The following is a 17,297-nucleotide window of genomic DNA, read 5'->3' as shown; positions in this document are numbered from 1 at the left end:
AGTGAGGGATCTGCATACCAAGTTTCGTTCAAATCGGTCAAGCCGTTTTTGAATTCCAGTGAGAATGGCAGCTTTTTACATTTTTTCCATTGACATGAATGGGTGAAATCTGATTTTCTGTTTGTAGCTCCGTCCACGTGTGCAGGTGGGCCGCGAGACCCCCAGAACATATCACCCCAGGTAGTGAGGGATCTGCATACCAAGTTTCGTTCAAATCGGTCAAGCCGTTTTTGAATTACTGTGAGAATGGCAGCTTTTTACATTTTTTCCATTGACATGAATGGGTGAAATCTGATTTTATGTTTGTAGCCCCGCCCACGTGTGCAGGTGGGCCGCAAGACCCCCCAGAACATATCATCCCAGGTAGTGAGGGACCTGCATACCAAGTTTCGTTCAAATCGGTCAAGCCGTTTTTGCGTGATCGCGGCACATACACACACACATACATACATACACATACATACCTCCGATTTTATATATATATATATATAGATAGATAAAGAGTTTTGCCTCATGCAAAACTGTCATTTCTTTAATAAGACTAACTATTTTTTTTTTGTGGCTCTCCAAGTACCTACAGAATGTGGCCCTGCAAAGGGTTTCAGTTTAAGACCACTGAAATAGAGGAACCTATTTTATATTCTCTTTTTTTTGTTTGTTTGTTTTTTTGTTCATATAGTACGAAAAGAAACAGTAAATTGCTTTTAGATTTACAGTGGAAGAGTCTATAGTCATAGTGCACTGTGATGCTGAGTATACTGAACATAGATTGGCACAGATCCTTGTTAGGCTACTTAACAGGCCACTGGATTGAAAATCAAGAAGCATACTCTGGTACCTCAATTCCACCGGTATTTTGATTTATAGCTCTTGCAAATCAAAGCCATATTTCACATAAAGTAAAATGTTGTAAATTCAAAATTGAAATAAAATCCACTTTTTATTACTTGAAAAAAAGCAGATAATACACTGACCTTTAGGGAGATTTCAAAATTAGATCTGTTGGAAGAAGAATATATTTTTTTGTGTTTTGTTACTCTAAATATTACAAATGGAAATGAAATGAAATTTTGAGATTGCTGCCCAGTGTGTATTAAGAAAAAAAATACATGCCATCATTGCTGATCAATATTTCTATTCCAAGGAATCTTAATTAATATAGTAAATATCCATGAGTCAAATTAACTCAATCATTAAATTTCTGATATTTTAACAACTGAAATCACTATCCCCCTCTTATACTAAGGCACACTAGCTGATTTAGCGCACGCTAAATGCTGATGCATCCATCTACTATAATAAAACGCTAAGTTTGCATGTGCACTCTTATTTGCGTGATCCGTGATCTGTAGGTCTGTGGCTAGCAGGAGTGCGCATGCGCGCATACAATGGTCCCTCTCTCGCAGACCCCAAGGTGATGTGCGGTCTTGCCGGCTCCCTTACACTTCATGGCCGACCGAAGTTTATTTTTAAGTTAAAAGCCATGGCGGCAGCTCCTCTCACGAGCTGCACCTGTGTCGGAGAAGGCTTCTGACGCAGGCAGCGATCGTGAGAGAAGCTGCTGTGGCACCTTTAAATTTAAAAATAAACTCCGGCAAGGAACTAAAGGGAGCCGCCAGACCACGGGAAGGGAAGGGGGGGAGGGGGCGGCAAGGGACTAAGGGAGCAGGCCAGACCGCGGGAAGGGGGGGTAGGGGAAAATGCTGATGCACAGGGATGTGGAGGCGAAGGGAAATACCGCTGCTGCTGATGCACAGGGAAGTGGGGTGAGGGGAGGGAAATGCTGCTGCACAGGGAAATGGAGGGAGAGGGAATGCTGCTTTAGCTTCTGCACAGGGTAGTGGGGGGAGGGAAATGCTGCTGCTGCACAGAGAAGTGGAGGGGAGGGAAATACTGCTGTTGCACAGGGAAGTGGGGTGGGGGGAGTGAAATGCTGCTGCACAGGAAAATGGAGGGGGAGGGAATGCTGCTGCACAGGAAAGTGGGGGTGGAGGGAAATGCTGTTACTGCTGTACAGGGAACTAGGGTGGGGGGAGGGAAATGCTGCACAAGGAAATAGAAGGGGAGGGAATGCTGCTGCTGCTGCTGCACAGGGAAGTGGGGGGGAAATGCTGATGCATAGGGAAGTGGGGTGGGGGAGGGAAATGGGGAAGGGAATGCTGCTGTGGCTGCTGCACAGGGAAGTGGGGGGGTAGAGAAATGCTGCTGCTGCTGCTGCATGGGGGACAGGGAGAGAGATAGATAGAAAGAAAGACAGGCAGACAGCGGGAGGGAGAAAGAAAGATAGACGGAGGACGGGAGAAAGATAGAGGGAGGGAGACAGAAAGGAAGAAAGACAGGGGCAGGGAGAGAGACAGAAAGAAAGACAGACAGCGGGAAGGAGAGAGAAAGAAAGAAATATAGACAGACATATATTCTAGCTCCCATTAATGTAACGGGCTAAAAGACTAGTAAAATATAATTGGCTCATTAGTATTTAGTTCACGCTAAATCGGTTAACGCGCCTTAGTAAAAGGAGCCCTATATGCAATCAACATGACTATAGGTTAATTTTCTTTATTATAGATCTTGTTTGTTTAGTTAGCAACTATATAGAAGGTAAGGTACACCTATATATGTAGACTATTACATTTGTTTTACCCATTATATTATGCATTCTTATTCTTCTTATTTTGATTTAAGAATTCAGGTACAGCTCAAGTTTTTAGCTTAGTTGCTGAACGCAGAAAGAAATTTCAGGAAATTATCAATCGAAATACCAATGAAGCAAACCAAGTAGTTAGATCAAAAACATCTCTAACGAAATGGTCAGCACCAGGCTCAACTCCACAATTAACTACTGTCATCTTGGAAGTCAAAGAAAGTATGTTATCTCTGCTTGTGAAACTACATCATAAACTCTCAGGAAAACAAAATTCATATTACCCTCCCTGGGTTGATGATCCAGAGGTTTTGATCCAGCCTGATCCGCATAAGTATTCACATGGTGATGGAATGTCAGCAGTAGAAAGAATTTTGTTAAAGGCTGCGACACAGAACAGATTGAACAAGTACAGCATTGAGGAGATTTGCAGAAAGGCTGCTCCTCCTGTTCCACCCAAAAAGACAAGTCCTACAGAAAAAAGAATTTTGGACAAAGAAGAAAGGTAAACCTAATTCTATTTGAAACAAAATGTTTTGGGCATTTCTGTGCACACAAATGAACTGTAATAAAATTTCTTTGGATGTTTTAAATGCATAAAAAAGAATAAGCGGTGGTGGTGGATCATGCATTAGTATTTTTATTTTCAAGGTGAGCAGTGAAGCATCCTAGCAGCCACCAAATGACATGGGTCTTAGGAAGGCTCTCATAAAATTAATTCACAGTGCTGAGTAGCAGATTGTGTATAATATGATGTGATATTCACCATAGTAAATGGTGTAACCAAGGACAGGATATTGAGATGTCAAGTGTCTACCTGTGTATGTCTTTAAATAGAGATGGGATAGGTTATGCTGGAAATAGATTTAAGGGGTTTTGAGCACTGGAAATACAGGCAGTCCCCTGTTTAAGTATGCCCGATTTATATCAAACTCGTACTTATGAACCGGGGTCCTGCCTCTCCCTTCCTGTGCCAGCCTACCCCTTCTTCCTCCCTTCTGTCAAAACGCGACCCTCCTCCTACCTTCGGTATCCCAGCACACCCCTTGTTGTCTTTCCCTCTGTTCAAATTTGTGCCTCTCATGGGTGTTTACCTCCTCTGGCCGGCTCTCTCCTCCCAGTCGCACTTCACAAAGCTTTGGCCAATAGTTCCTGCACACGGCCGACCTAGAAGCCTACCCTCACTTCCGGGTCAGCTGCACTGACTGAAGTGAGCGAAGGCTTTTGTGTGAGCCGCAAGCCATGTGCAGGAACCATTGGATGCAGCTTTGCAAAGTGCAACTGGGAGGAGAAAGCCTGCCATAGGAGGTAAACATCTGAGAGAGTCACAAATTTGGTACACTGAACTGAGGTAAAGACAACGAGGGGCATGTTGGGACACCAAAGGGGGGAGGAGGGCCATGTTTTGACAGGAAGGGAGGAAAAAGAGGCGTGTTGGCACAGGAAGGGAAAGGCAGGGTTGTGCTGGAACACATAAGGAAGGGAGTGCAAACTTCGGACAAAGGAGGGACACAGAATGGAAGAAGAGAGGGGAGCATGAACTTGGGATATAGGATGGAAGAATGGAGGGAGTGAGGGAAAGAGATGCTGAGGTGGGGGAATAGAAAGAAAGAATTGTTGGGCATGGGTGTTTGAGAGGGAAAGAGATGGTGCATATGGGGAAATGAAGAAAGCGATGAATTGTTGGGCATAGGGAGAGAGAAATATTGAATGTGGTGGGAGAGGCATGAGGTACAGATGCATGGAGAAGAGAAGGAGAAATGTTGGATGTGGTGGTGGAGAGGGAACAGTGTGATGGATGAAGAGCAAAAAAAAGTGTAAACCTATCTTTCTATTTAAACTACAGTACTTTATTTTGAGGACTGTTTATTTAATGTTTAATGTTCTTTAATGCTTTTATAGACTGTACGTTACAGAATCCAAGTTACATACAAGTTCAACTTAAGAATGGTTTTAAAAAAATGGAACTTGTTCTTAACCTGGGGACAGCCTCTAAACCAAGAACAGGAAAAGATTGCAGAATATTAACATTATTTGACTTAATATATCAATAATGAAATATAGTCATACCTGTTAAAATCTAGTGTAGCCATTCTAGTCTGGATAAGTGAGTTTGTGTTCCTTTTTTTACAGCAGATGGAGGTAGAGAGCTGAAACTTCCAATGGCATCACTGGAACATAGGCTGATGCTCTGTTAGACTTTTCAGTATGCTAATGCCAAAGTAGCATAAGGTTTTGTGAGCCACCCCAAATCCCATCTGCCACTGCTGATTTTTTTCTCTAACAGGCAACCTTCAAGGAGCTGAGGGGTTGCTCTTGCTGAAATTCCTCCTACAAAAAATGTAGCACAGTTGGGATCTGTGCTTACCACGGAGAAAGAGAATGCTCTGTATACCAGTGTTTAAAGACTTTCCAGAGCAAATAATAAGCCAGTGCCAGGGACACCTCAAGCAAACACACCAAGTCCAAGGCCTTTGAGACTAGTCCGAGACCGCCAGAAGGAACAGAAAGTGTTGCTGGACTGCTATGTTCATAACCCTCCCTATGAAGGGCCAAAGAGGAAATACATAAAGCATCTCCTGCTGGGGCCACTCTAGCACCAGGGCATCCATAAGGGCTATTAGGGTTGTTGACAGGTAGGTGTAGTGGGTTTTGGTGGTGGGGGCTCACCATAGCCTCTAAGGGAATTCTGGCACCCTTTTTGTGAAGTTCACAGAAGTGCTCTATAAGGTGCCCCATTGTTCTGTTCCCATGTCTAAGTGGCCAGTCCATCACAATGCTGGCTCCTTTCATATCCAAAAGGCCTTATTCTGGGTGTTTGGGACTTGGATGGATTTTTGGTTGAGAATGTGGTATAAAGATAGATGTAGTGGCGGTCTGGATGATCAAATGCCTGGATGTCTAGATAGGCGATTTCCGAAAAAAAATATGAGAATGGACATTTTCCTGCTGCCAACTCTGGGTGACTAGCACCCTATGTCCAAATCGGACTTAGACATATGTTTTGATTATGCCCCTCCACATTTAAGAATTGGGAGACTCCTCTTACTCTTCCCATTACACCTAGGAAAATTGACGCCTTATACAGAATTCAGTTGTGTCCAGGCTTTGATAAGCTATAGCTGCAACACCAGTCTTTGCTAGTTGAGTCTCCTCTTAAAAAGACTTCCAGCAAATGAATGTATGCCAGTGCGCATCCAGGTTGAGAAGGTCACACCTTTAGATAAGTTTGGGCACCACCTTTTCCAGAATTCTGTGTTAGCTAGCAGAGTGCTCAGCTATAACTTCTTTATGTCATTCTATTTGAAACAGCTTGTGAAGAAACTTGTTGATTTTGAGCATTATATTCCATTTGATCGCCTTCTGGAGTTTCAGGAGACTAAGTTCATGGCTAGAGCTGCTTTTGATGCATTTGATGTAACACCCAGAGCAATCGGCTATGTCTTTATCTATAAGACAACTTGCCTGGCTTTGAGTCTCTGATCTTGACATCAACCTTCAAAATTGCCTGACAAATATTCCTTGTCTGAGAGAGGAGTTGTTTGAAGATAAAGTTGAGAATGCGACACAAAGGCTTGACATGAGCAGAGCTGGGCCACTTTAGCCTCATCTAAGAAGACTCGGCCTTCTAAGTCCTCCCAGAAGCAATCATAAAGTTCTTACAAGAGGCAATACCCGGCAACCTCGTCCTCTTCTAAACCTCCACTGCAGAAGAAGCAAAAGACTCAGAGGCCTCAGAAAGCTCAATCTTCTGTATCACAAAAATCAATGCTATGTATCATTGAATTGGTTGAAATTAGAATATTGGATTCTTTATAAATTATTGGTCACGGTGTATCTTTGTATTTACAACCAGGCGACGAGGCATTTGTTGGATAGCATTCTGCCATTTGAACCACAGTGTGAGTTGCGTTCAGTTACTCAAGCTGATCTAGTTATTCCAACAGTGAAACAATTGTGATTGTCTGTGTCTAGAGTTAGTATGTTTTCATGTTTGGGCCCTCAGGAATGGAATAAGCTCCCAGGGTACATACGACAGCAAACAAATTTGAGCAATTTTAAGAAAATGCTGAAAAAACATCTTTTCTTTAGGATGAAATATGGGACCTAAACTGGTATGTGTCTAGGGGAGGTTCTGGTAGCCTTTTTGTGATTTTCATGGGGTTTTATATTATTTGTATGTGTTATGATGTTTGATATTGTTGAAATGTATGTGATTTTTGATTGTTTGTATCTTATTATGACCCGCCTTGGGAGGAAAGGAGGGATATAAATTAATAAACTATAAATTAAACCCAGTCTTTTTGACATGCTATTATTAGAGAGCATAGTCACCATTTCACCTGCTCAGCCTCCTCTCCAACTTATCGAAGGCTGTCTTCTCTTGTACTTTTGACGTTGGACTATCATCACAAAGGACACTTGGGTCCTAAAAATAATACAAGAGGGTTACTCTCTGTTTCATCAGTATTCCTCCAAGCAACCCTCCAAGAGAGTCCTCTTTCACATCTCAACAGACATCCCTTCAGAAAATTAAAGCTCTTCTTCAACCCAGTGCCATAGAGTCAGTTTCCCTTAACCAGAAAAATCAGGGGTTTTACTCAAGATATTTCCTAATTCCAAAGAAGACGGGAAGTCTTCATCCCATTCTCGACCTCCGAGCTCTCAACAAATATTTAGTCAAAGAGAAGTTTCACATGTTATCTCTAGGGGCTCTATACCCACTTGTAGAAAAAAAAAAAAAAGAATGACTGCTCTCTAGACCTCAAAGAGGCATACACACGCATTCTCATACATCCAGGCCACAGAAAGGGCTCTTGAACTCAAAACCTCCACTCAAACTACCTCCAGTTAGGGATCTTAATGTAGTACTCACCATTCTGATGAAACCTCCATTTGAACCTTTTGCATCTACTCATCTTAAGTACCTTACTTGGAAAATAGTCTTCTTGATCTGTATCACCTCAGCTCGTTGAGTGAGTGAACTTCAAGCGCTGGTTTCTGACTCACCCTATACAGTTTTTCATCAGAACAAGGTGGTTCTCAGAACTCATCCAAAATTCCTTCCAAAAGTAGTCACGGAATTTCATCTTAATTCATTGTGCTACCTGTTTTCTTTCCAAAGCCTCTTTCTCATCTTGGAGAAATGGCTCTTCACACTGGACTGTAAACATGCAGTGGCTTACTACCTACAAAGAACTAAGCCACCCAGGTCTTCATCTCAACAGTTTATCTCTTCTAATCCTTTTTGCTATGCTCAAGTGACGAGCTATGGCAGCTTTGATGATCTTTGCAAAGCAGCTACTTGGTCTTCAAGTCACACCTTTACATCTCACTACTGTCTAGAAACCTAATTCAGATGAGATGGTCAGTTTGGCCAAGCAGTGCTACAGAATTAATTTTCTTCTTGAAGGCCAGCTCTCCTTCCCATCCCTTTTCAGTTAAGTTAAGGAGTCCCACATGTGAGAATATGCTGTCTGCTTGTCCTAGGATAAAGCACAGTTACTTATTGTAACAGTTGTTATCTGGGGACAGCAGGCAGATATTCTCATATCCCTTCCTCCTTCCCTTATTGGCTTGCTTACGGAACCGAAGAGCCACGAGCCGACATCGGGTGGGAAGGCGCATGTGCGGTGTGGGTAGTCTCAAAGCTTCTCTAAAGTTTAAAGTGACAGCACTGTTAAAGTGACAGCACTGTTTGTACCGGGCTCCGAGGATGATGTCGCCCACATATGAGAATATCTGCCTGCTGTCCCCGGGTAAATACCTCTTATGGTAAGTAACTGTGCTTTATGGACTGGGGATAGGAGCAAGGCTGTTGATTTTAACCATGACACTAGGCCAAACAACCTGTGCACTGGGGAGCTATGCTTAGAGCTTGTACCCCCTTATCTGCTAAAGGCAGATAAAGATAATGGGATGTTCTAGAAGAGCACTAGCCTATATCCCAATGATGTCACTGAAAGTTTCAGTTCTCTTCCACCATTCTGCTGGTAAGAAAAAGAATACAGTCCCATTTGTCTAGGCTAGTGTGGTTAGGACACTAAGGAATAGTAAGTTAAAATTCATAATTTCCATTGTAAATCAAATACTCATACTGGATCTCTCTAAGTAGACTCTTCACCATACTTCATGTTTGTAATGTTGGTTCTTTGTGGACAAGCAGGCCAGATTCATTCTCACATGTGGGTGACATCATCTGACAGAGTCTGGTGTATATTACTTTAAGAAAGTTCTTTCAGCTTCTCACCTCACATACTCTCACCTCACATACTGCTCAATGAGCAAATGCGGATCCATCAGTTTCTCCTTTTCCAAAGAGCTTGGAGGACACATTTATGCAGTTTTCCCTCAGTGCAATTTTTTTTTTTTGTTCATGTTTCCAAGTGTCTTCCCATGCAGGTTTTATCCTTTTTTGCTTATTTTTCTCAACATTTTATTTTCAGTAACTTTCTCTGTTACATCTTAAGTTATTTTGGGCCCTTCAAATTTTCTTTCTTTTTCTTGCAGCTTTTTAGGCCCACTTAGGCCTTAGCATCTTCAATTTGAATTTAGCCCACTGTTTATCCCAGGGATTGGTAGTTTGGAATCTTGCTACTACTTGGGAGTCTGCCAGGTATTCATTATCTTGCTTGGTAACTGTTGGAAGCAGTTGAACCTTTTGGTGTGACCCAAATAATTATGTTCTTACATACTTTTGCATGGACTGCACTTGGGAATTCCTTGGGCAATGTTTGATTGGATCTACGAGGTATGTGTGCATCTAATATAATAAAACCCTTACCCGCGCATGCGTAATTGAAACGGCGTGATCCCTGTCGCCATGATTTTTGCTTCCGTGGCCGTGTTCTATGTGCTGTGTGTGCGGCGGAGTCTATGATGGTTTGATTTGCGGCGCGTAAAAAGAGCTTGCAGTGACGATTTTACCTATTGCCGACGTCGCTTCCTGCCAACGGCTGTGTGAGACCCGGGAGGGGATAAGAAACACTACTGATGGCTGGCCTTCTACAGGACAGGGGTAGCAGGGAAGGGGTGCTGCTGGACAGGGGAAGGGAAAAGGGCTACTGCAGGACAGGAAGAACGGAATGGGTGCTGCTGGACAGGAGGGAGGTAAAAGAAAGGGAGAAGAGCTACTGCAGGACAGGTGGAGCAGGCAAGGGGTGGGTGCACAGGGAAGGGGGGAAATGCTACTGCTGCTGCTGCACAGGTAACGGGGGAATGCTGCTGCTGCTGCACAGGGAAGGGGGGAATGCTGCTACTGCACAGGGAAGGGAGGGGGGCAATGCTGCTGCTGCTGCTGCTGCACAGGGAAGGGGGAATGTTGCTGCTGCTACTGCACAGGGAAGTTGGGGGGAGGGGAGGGAAAGGAGGCCAGGGAGCAATCTTGGTTTGCTTTGGGGGGGGAGACAGAAGGGGGCCCTGGAGAGAGACAGAAAGACAGGCAGGCAGTGCACGAGAACGTAAGACAGACACACAGAAAGACAGCGGGCAGGAAGAGAGACAGAAAGAAAGAAAGACAAGGGGCCAGAGAGAGAGAGACGGAAAGAAAGACAGACAGACAAAGGGTGCCAAGGAGAGAGACAGTCAGAAAGAAAGACACAGTGGAAGGGAGGGAGAGAGATAGAAATACAGATAGCGGGAGGGAGAGAGACAGAAAGACAGACAGGGGCAGGGAGAGACTCAGAAAGAAAGACATATATTCTAGCACCCGTTAATGTAACGGGCTTAAACACTAGTATATCATAAAATATGAACAAGTGTGTGTTGTATATGCAGAAAGTTGCACTTGCTCCAGTAGTGCTTGTGTGCTCCTGAGGTTTATTTCATAAGCCTATTTTATAAAGGCACATGTATGCATATGAAATAGGCATGTTTTTCAGAAATTTTATGTGTTCTGTTAAAAAAAAAATTTTTTCCCTCTGATTGTGCTATTTATGCCAGATCAAGAGGAGAGAAATTCAGAAATAGCTCTTTGCAGTGTTTAGGAGAGAGATCCATAGAAACAATGGTTACAAGGCAGAGATGTTGACAGTACAGCATAGGTATCTGGGTGAAGGATGACTACAAGAGGAAGGAAAGTCGGTTACTCACAAGATCAATAGAGGCTTACTAGTCACTATTGCTAAAACAAAATCTGTACACGGTGTGTAACACATTGGATAAATGCCTCTATATGTGTGGCTCTAAGCTTAATGCATTTATGATGCTTAGTCTTTTGTATGTATGCATGGCAGGTTGAGGAAGTGCATAAAGTTCCTGTAAAGATATAAAGAGAAGATATTGGGGAAAGACAGCAAGAACGGAGAGGAAAGTTGATGCTAAAATGTACCAAACATCATAATTTATGTAACAATTACTTGGTGCCCTGTATCTATTTTGTTAGCTATGTCCCCATCTCTAATCATTTATAGGACTCTTTTTGTGCATCTTATTTTCATGGGAATTCATATGTAGTATGTGTGTTCAGAGTTAGAGAAATTCAGTTGATCATAAAACTGCATGTTCTCTGCAGTGTTTGTTTATTTGTAAAAGAAAGGGGCTAATGGTATTTTTATGAATACATAATACCCAGGGTTGTTGCAATGAATAAAAATATTAAGTCATTTTGAGTGATAATTATTTCTCTCCCCTGAACTAAGCTTCAGAATTAAAGATATGTACAGATGTTTAGCACAGATTTTATAACAATGTCTAGGAAAACCTGGGACAGATAAATCTAATATGAAGAGGTGTGCCTCTTACATAGCTTTGGCTCAATTTATTTTTGGATTTCAAGCCTACTTTTCTGTTGATGAAGATCAAAGAAACTATAAGCACTCGGTGATGACCTATTTCTCCTCGCCTCAACCTGCATTCAAAGACAAAGGTGGTGTCACCCACTTGATAGCTTGTCACCATAGAAACCAACTGTGCTCCAAGAGTCTAAGAAGCTTGCAGTATTTTTCAGCCTCGGTATTGCAGACTCTTGGACAATCATGAAAAATTACTGAGCTCTACTGGTTCTGTCAGAGTTTATTTACATTGGCATATTAAAAGTCTCTGTTTATTTATAAAATCTTCCCACAGGGAAGTTTTAGTTATGGTATATCCTGGGCAAAAGTGTACATAGTGAAACAGTGCTAATTCTAACAGATAGATGTATGTTTTTTGCTGAAAGATCTGTGTTGCACAACTGTTGTGAAAATACAGTGAATATTAAAACAACTGAAACCTGATTCTCAATTCATACTTTCACATCCCACTACTGTCTGGAAAATCATTCCAGATGGGATAGTCAGTTTAGCCAAGCAATTCTAGAAAATTTATTCTGTTTAGATTCCAACTTCCCTCCATCTCTTCAATATTAGCTAGGGAGTCCCATCTGTGAGAATATGCTGCCTGCTTGTCCTGGGATAAATCACAGTTACTTACCTGTAATAGGTGATATCCAAGAACAGCAAGCAGATATTCTCACAATACACCCACCTCCTAGTTGGCTTCTTAGCTTTTTTACTGAACTGATGGGCTTGCGAGCCAACATTGGGCAAGAAGGCACCAGCGTATGCAAGATTTTTGAAGACATTTTAAGTGACAGTACACTTTTGCGCACTCTGCACTGGGGCTCAATGGATGACATTACCCATCTGTGAGAATATCTGCCTGCTGTCCTTGGATAACATCTGTTACAGGTAAGTAACTGTGTTTATTGTATACATGGTTACTGTATTGTTTTCTTTCCTTCACTAGGTCAAACTTGAATATTATTCAGTTAGCATAGATTTGCATCACCACCCGTTTACACCTGACAATCATTCTTATTTTTTTCTAAAACTACTTAACTGTTGTGAAATATTTTAACAAATTCAAATCCTTCAACAAGGAAAATCATTTTTTTGTAGTTGACTAGTTATACAAATTTTTACATTTTGCAATATCGACTGTGTGACAGTGTGGCATATTCGGAGTCTTATTATAAAAGCTCAAGTATGATAAATTTTATTAAGTTGATACTATGGTATAATGTACTGGGCATGTTAATAATGTTTCTGAGTACTGGATTGCTAAGCTATCAGTGTGCTGAAGGAATATTCAGCAAACGTTTTATAGGTATATCTTCTCTTTCAAAGGAATGTAGGTTGAGTCCTTTAATCTTAAGAGATACATTAAACATTGCAAATTGTTATTAGTCATTTGAATGTTGAATGAAGAAATAACAGCAGTGGATATTACAAATGTATTTTCAAAAATAAAATAATGACACATAATAGATTTTGGACATCTGTCTGTCACATTATGTACAGCACCCTTTCTTTTTTCCTTTATGTAGGCGGCAAAAAGCTAGAGAGAGACAGCAAAAATTGCTGGCTGAATTTGCCTCAAGACAGAAGAGCTTCATGGAAACTGCAATGGATGTTGGTAGGATTAGCATCTCAGTTTCAGTTTTTGTAACTTTTTGTGTTTGATTTTATGCTGTTGGAATATGCCATTTATGTTCAAAGCTTCTACTGTATATGAGTCAGTAATGTTAAGTGTAATATCCTTCTACTTTTTTTTTTTTTGTAACAGGAAGAGTTTAGCTTTCTTGTTTATTAATTTTCAACCATAAAGCAAAAGAGAGACTGCGGAATCAATGTCCATCATGCTGGATTTTATTCAGTCAATCAAAATACTTTGTTACAATAAAAAAAATTCACATATGCATTAAAAGTTGTGGACCCAACACAGCCTACAGCCTGTGTTTCAACAAACCGTCTTCCTCAGGGGTCCTAAAAATGAAGGTTCAGTGATAAAAAAAAATGTAGATATGAAACATAAACTGCAGAAAAATCCTGATCATGTAATTTCTAACCACTGAAAAGCGCTACGTGTAAAAGGTAGTCTTAGCAAAGCTCCAGACATGAAGCAAACGCCGCAGGAAATCTAATAAAGTGCCAGGAAATTAAATCATGAGGCACCAACACCTTCTAATTAGCATTTCCGTGACATTTTTTTCATGTCTGAAGCTTTGCTAAGACTACCTTTCGACACGGCAGTTGCCAGTAGTTGGGAAATTACACAACTAGAATTTTTCTGCAGTTTTATTTCATATTCATATTTTAAAAATAATTTTTAGGACCCCTGAGGAAGATGGTTTGTTGAAACACAGACTGTGTTGGGTCCACAACTTATAATGCATACAGTATGTGGATTTTTTATTGTGACATATTTTGATTGACTGAATAAAATCCTGCTTCACGGACATTGTTTCTGCAGTCTCTCTTGCTTTTTGGTTTCAACTCTTTTTCTAAGGAACTGTTGGGTGGTTCTTTGTTTATTAAGTTACAAGTCACTTCATACAATGCAGAGTCGCACATTAGCTTCAAAAACTGAAAGTTAAGTTATCTTAAATTACCATACATTTACTTTATAACTTTGCCATTTTATTCTCCTTAAAAGTTACTTCTTGCAAACAATTTCAGCAAGAAAGGTGTTTAATGTGAGATTCTATGCAGCTCAGAGTAAGGGAGCACGTCTTTAGTTTATTTTCCATCTAATACAGTGTGTCTCAAACTGTGTGGCATGAGAGATTCCAGAATTGTACTTTATTTTTATAAATTCCCTTCATAAGTATACACTAGAATAGATGACATGTACGTCATATATGCAAGTCTGTCAATGTTATGAGCATCTGCGTGCATAAGGGTACAATCGCCCAGGCAAACATCGTTCTTTGAAATGATTGGTCCTTGAAAACTAACGACAAGCAATTTTATTTTTATTTATTATGCAGTAGTTATCCTAACTTGGGCACAGCCAGAAAAGAGTTAAAAGTAGCAAGAGGGCCCAATAGAGCCTGGAGTCGAGGAAGGGACTCAGATGACAGGCAGTGGGACCGGTGAAGAAAGATCCAGGTGGTGGGGACCCAAGATGCCAGGGAGTGAGGAACTGGTGGTGGCCCCACAAGAGGCAGCTGGAAGAGCTGGCAGTCCCAGGTTGAAGAGATTCAAGCAGTTGTTTGGCAGTGGGACCGGTGGGGCCAGTGGTGACTGGCGGAGAGACTGGTGATGGCACCAAGAGACATCAGAGAGGACCCTAGATGAAGCAGCCTAAAGAGACCCTGGGAGCATTGGCCAAGATCTAAGGAGCGCCTGGCGGAGGGACCGGCTGGGATGGTGGCAACCAGTGGAGTGACTGATGAATGGCACCGGAAGCTGCCGAAGACCTGGGGGGGGGGGCAAATACATGATCAGAGGAAGGACTCAGGAGAAACCTGGAGGGACTGAGTCCAGGGAGGACCCAGGAGAACAAGAAGTCCAGGGAGGACCTCAGGATGACCAAGAGGTGTCAAGAAAGCCCTGGTCACATGTTTTATGAGTGTGTTGGAATAACTGCTTACCCTATTGTGTTTTATAGAGAACATACAGTCATGTGAAAAAATTAGGACACCCCATGAAATATTCAGTTCTTTGTTAAGAAATTTTCACTTATCAATGTCAAATCTTTTTTTAAATTTATCTCTGGAAAAGAAAATGATGTAATTGCAGGTAAACATCAAACGTTCCTTGATTTACTCATGAAACACAAGATATCCACAAAAATGTGTATTCTAAATGAGGAATAAATTTGGACACTCCCACATATCCTCCCACTTAAAGTGGCTCAAATCACACAGGTTTATCACATCAGGTATACATGATTAGAACATTGTTACTCAGTATTTTGAAGGAGTTTGCCCTACTTAAACCTCAGTCATTTAAATTGGTGTTCTCATGACTGCTGTGGTGAGAGTGAACACCATGGTGAGATCAAAAGAGCTGCCTGAGGCCTTCAGAAAGAAAATTGTAGCAGCTTATAAGTCTGGTAAGGGATTTAAAAAGGTCTCAAAAGAATTTGATATTAGCTGTTCCATAATTAGGAAAATAGTGTACAAGTGGAGGACTTTCCAAACAACTGCCAACATGCACAGGTCTGGCCATCCAAGCAAGTTGACCCCCAGAGTAGACTGCAAGATGCTAAAAGAAGTCTCCAAAACCCCTAAAGTGTCATCATGGGACCTACAGCAGTCTCTTGCTACTGTTGATGTGAAAGTCCATGCCTTTACAATCAGAAAGAGACTGCACAAATTTAACTTGCATGGGAGGTGTGCAAGGAGGAAACCTTTGCTCTCTAAGAGAAACATCAAGGTCAGACTGAAGTTTGCCAGAACAAAACTGACAAAACACCAGGACTTTTGGAATATTGTTCTATGGACAGATGAGTCTAAAATTGAATTTGGACACTAAAAAGAGGACATGTTTGGCGTACACTAAATACAGCATTCCAGGAAAAGAACCTCATACCAACTATGAATCATGGAGGTGGAAGTTTTGTGGTTTGGGGATCAAACGTATCTATAAGACCAAAAAATATGATCATGTTACCCCGCTTCTTCGAGAGTTACACTGGCTACCAGTCTCTCATAGAACAACATATAAAATTATTCTTCTAACCTTTAAAATTAAGACCTCCCGCCCCCCTGTTTTCCTAGACAAATATCTCATTCCACATACCACTCTTAGGGCCCTTAGATCTATGAATCAGAACTTACTAACAGTACCCTAATCAAGGACCTATACTATACTAGAAATTTAATTTTTTCTATAGTCACACCATCGCTCTGGAATGCAATGCCACTTTATCTCCACAGTGAAAATTCCCTAATTTAATTTAAAACAAATCTTAACATTTCTTTTTAAAGATGCCTATCAATAGGGGGGGGGGAGGGGGGGGAAGCATTTAAGAAGCGATATTCCAATCTCCCTCTTGTTACTTCCTATTCTTCTACCCCTCGTTTTTATTTTTATTTACATATTGTAATTAAAATTTCCCTATCCCCTAACACCTTTCATTTCTAACAAGTCTTAATCTGTCTTAGTCCTAGTTTTACTCCCCTTTTATTTTATTTTAACTAAATCTTAAATTTTATTTGATTTTTCTAATTTTATTTGATTTTTCTAATTTTTAATATTGCAAACCATCCAGATACATGTGATGGTTGGTATATCAAGCCACAAATAAATTTGAAATTTGATTCTTTGCTGCAGAGCAGCAGGATCTGGCCAGCTCACCATCATAGAATCCACCATGAATTCTACTGTATATCAGAGGATGCTTGAGGAACATGTGAGACCATTTGTAAGAAAATTAAAGCTAAAGCGGAACTGGACCCTGTAACACGAAAATGACCCAAAACATACCAGTAAATCCACCAAGGACTGGCTGGAAACTAAGAAATGGAGAGTCCTGGAGTGGCCGAGTCAAAGCTCTGATCTTAATCCCATTGAGATGCTGTGGGGTGATTTGAAACGGGCTGTACATGCAAAAAAAAACAAACCTTCAAACATCTCACATCTCACAGAAAGAATTCTGCTTTGCGGAATGAGCCAAACATTCCTCAGACAGATGTCAGAGACTAGTAGATGGCTACAAGAAGCGTCTCACTACAGTTATTTCAGCCAAAAGGAGTAACGCTAGTTATTAGGGTGTAGACAAACACATATACACTCTGATTGATGCATAAATGTCAAGTTCAATGATAGCAAAACAGCTCAGGCCCTGCAATAAATCCAAACTGAAGGAAAAAGCCTCAGACAAGGGCCCTCCCACCTCCACTAAATAGTGGTGTTACTTAAAGGTGGTTGAGCGGTCACCTCATTGG

At 41.3% G+C, this 17,297-nt stretch overlaps 1 protein-coding gene across 8 annotated transcripts in view; it reads left to right on the top strand.

Moving 5' to 3' along the window:
- The window catches only part of UBR3 (ubiquitin protein ligase E3 component n-recognin 3), a 533,613-nt gene that overhangs the window by 330,158 nt on the left and 186,158 nt on the right, over positions 1-17,297 (top strand). For all 8 annotated transcript variants that reach the window (XM_033944451.1, XM_033944455.1, XM_033944453.1 and 5 more), the window contains 2 exons: positions 2,683-3,146; positions 12,948-13,036. In XM_033944451.1, the coding sequence (XP_033800342.1) occupies positions 2,683-3,146; positions 12,948-13,036 (553 nt within the window). The remainder of the gene's footprint in view (positions 1-2,682; positions 3,147-12,947; positions 13,037-17,297) is intronic.

The sequence above is a fragment of the Geotrypetes seraphini genome, chromosome 5 (genome assembly GCF_902459505.1).
Source record: "Geotrypetes seraphini chromosome 5, aGeoSer1.1, whole genome shotgun sequence".
In the NCBI taxonomy this organism is placed as follows: Eukaryota; Metazoa; Chordata; class Amphibia; order Gymnophiona; family Dermophiidae; genus Geotrypetes; species Geotrypetes seraphini.
The sequence above is the reverse complement of the archived record's forward strand: the minus strand, read 5'-3'. Positions and strand labels throughout refer to the sequence as shown.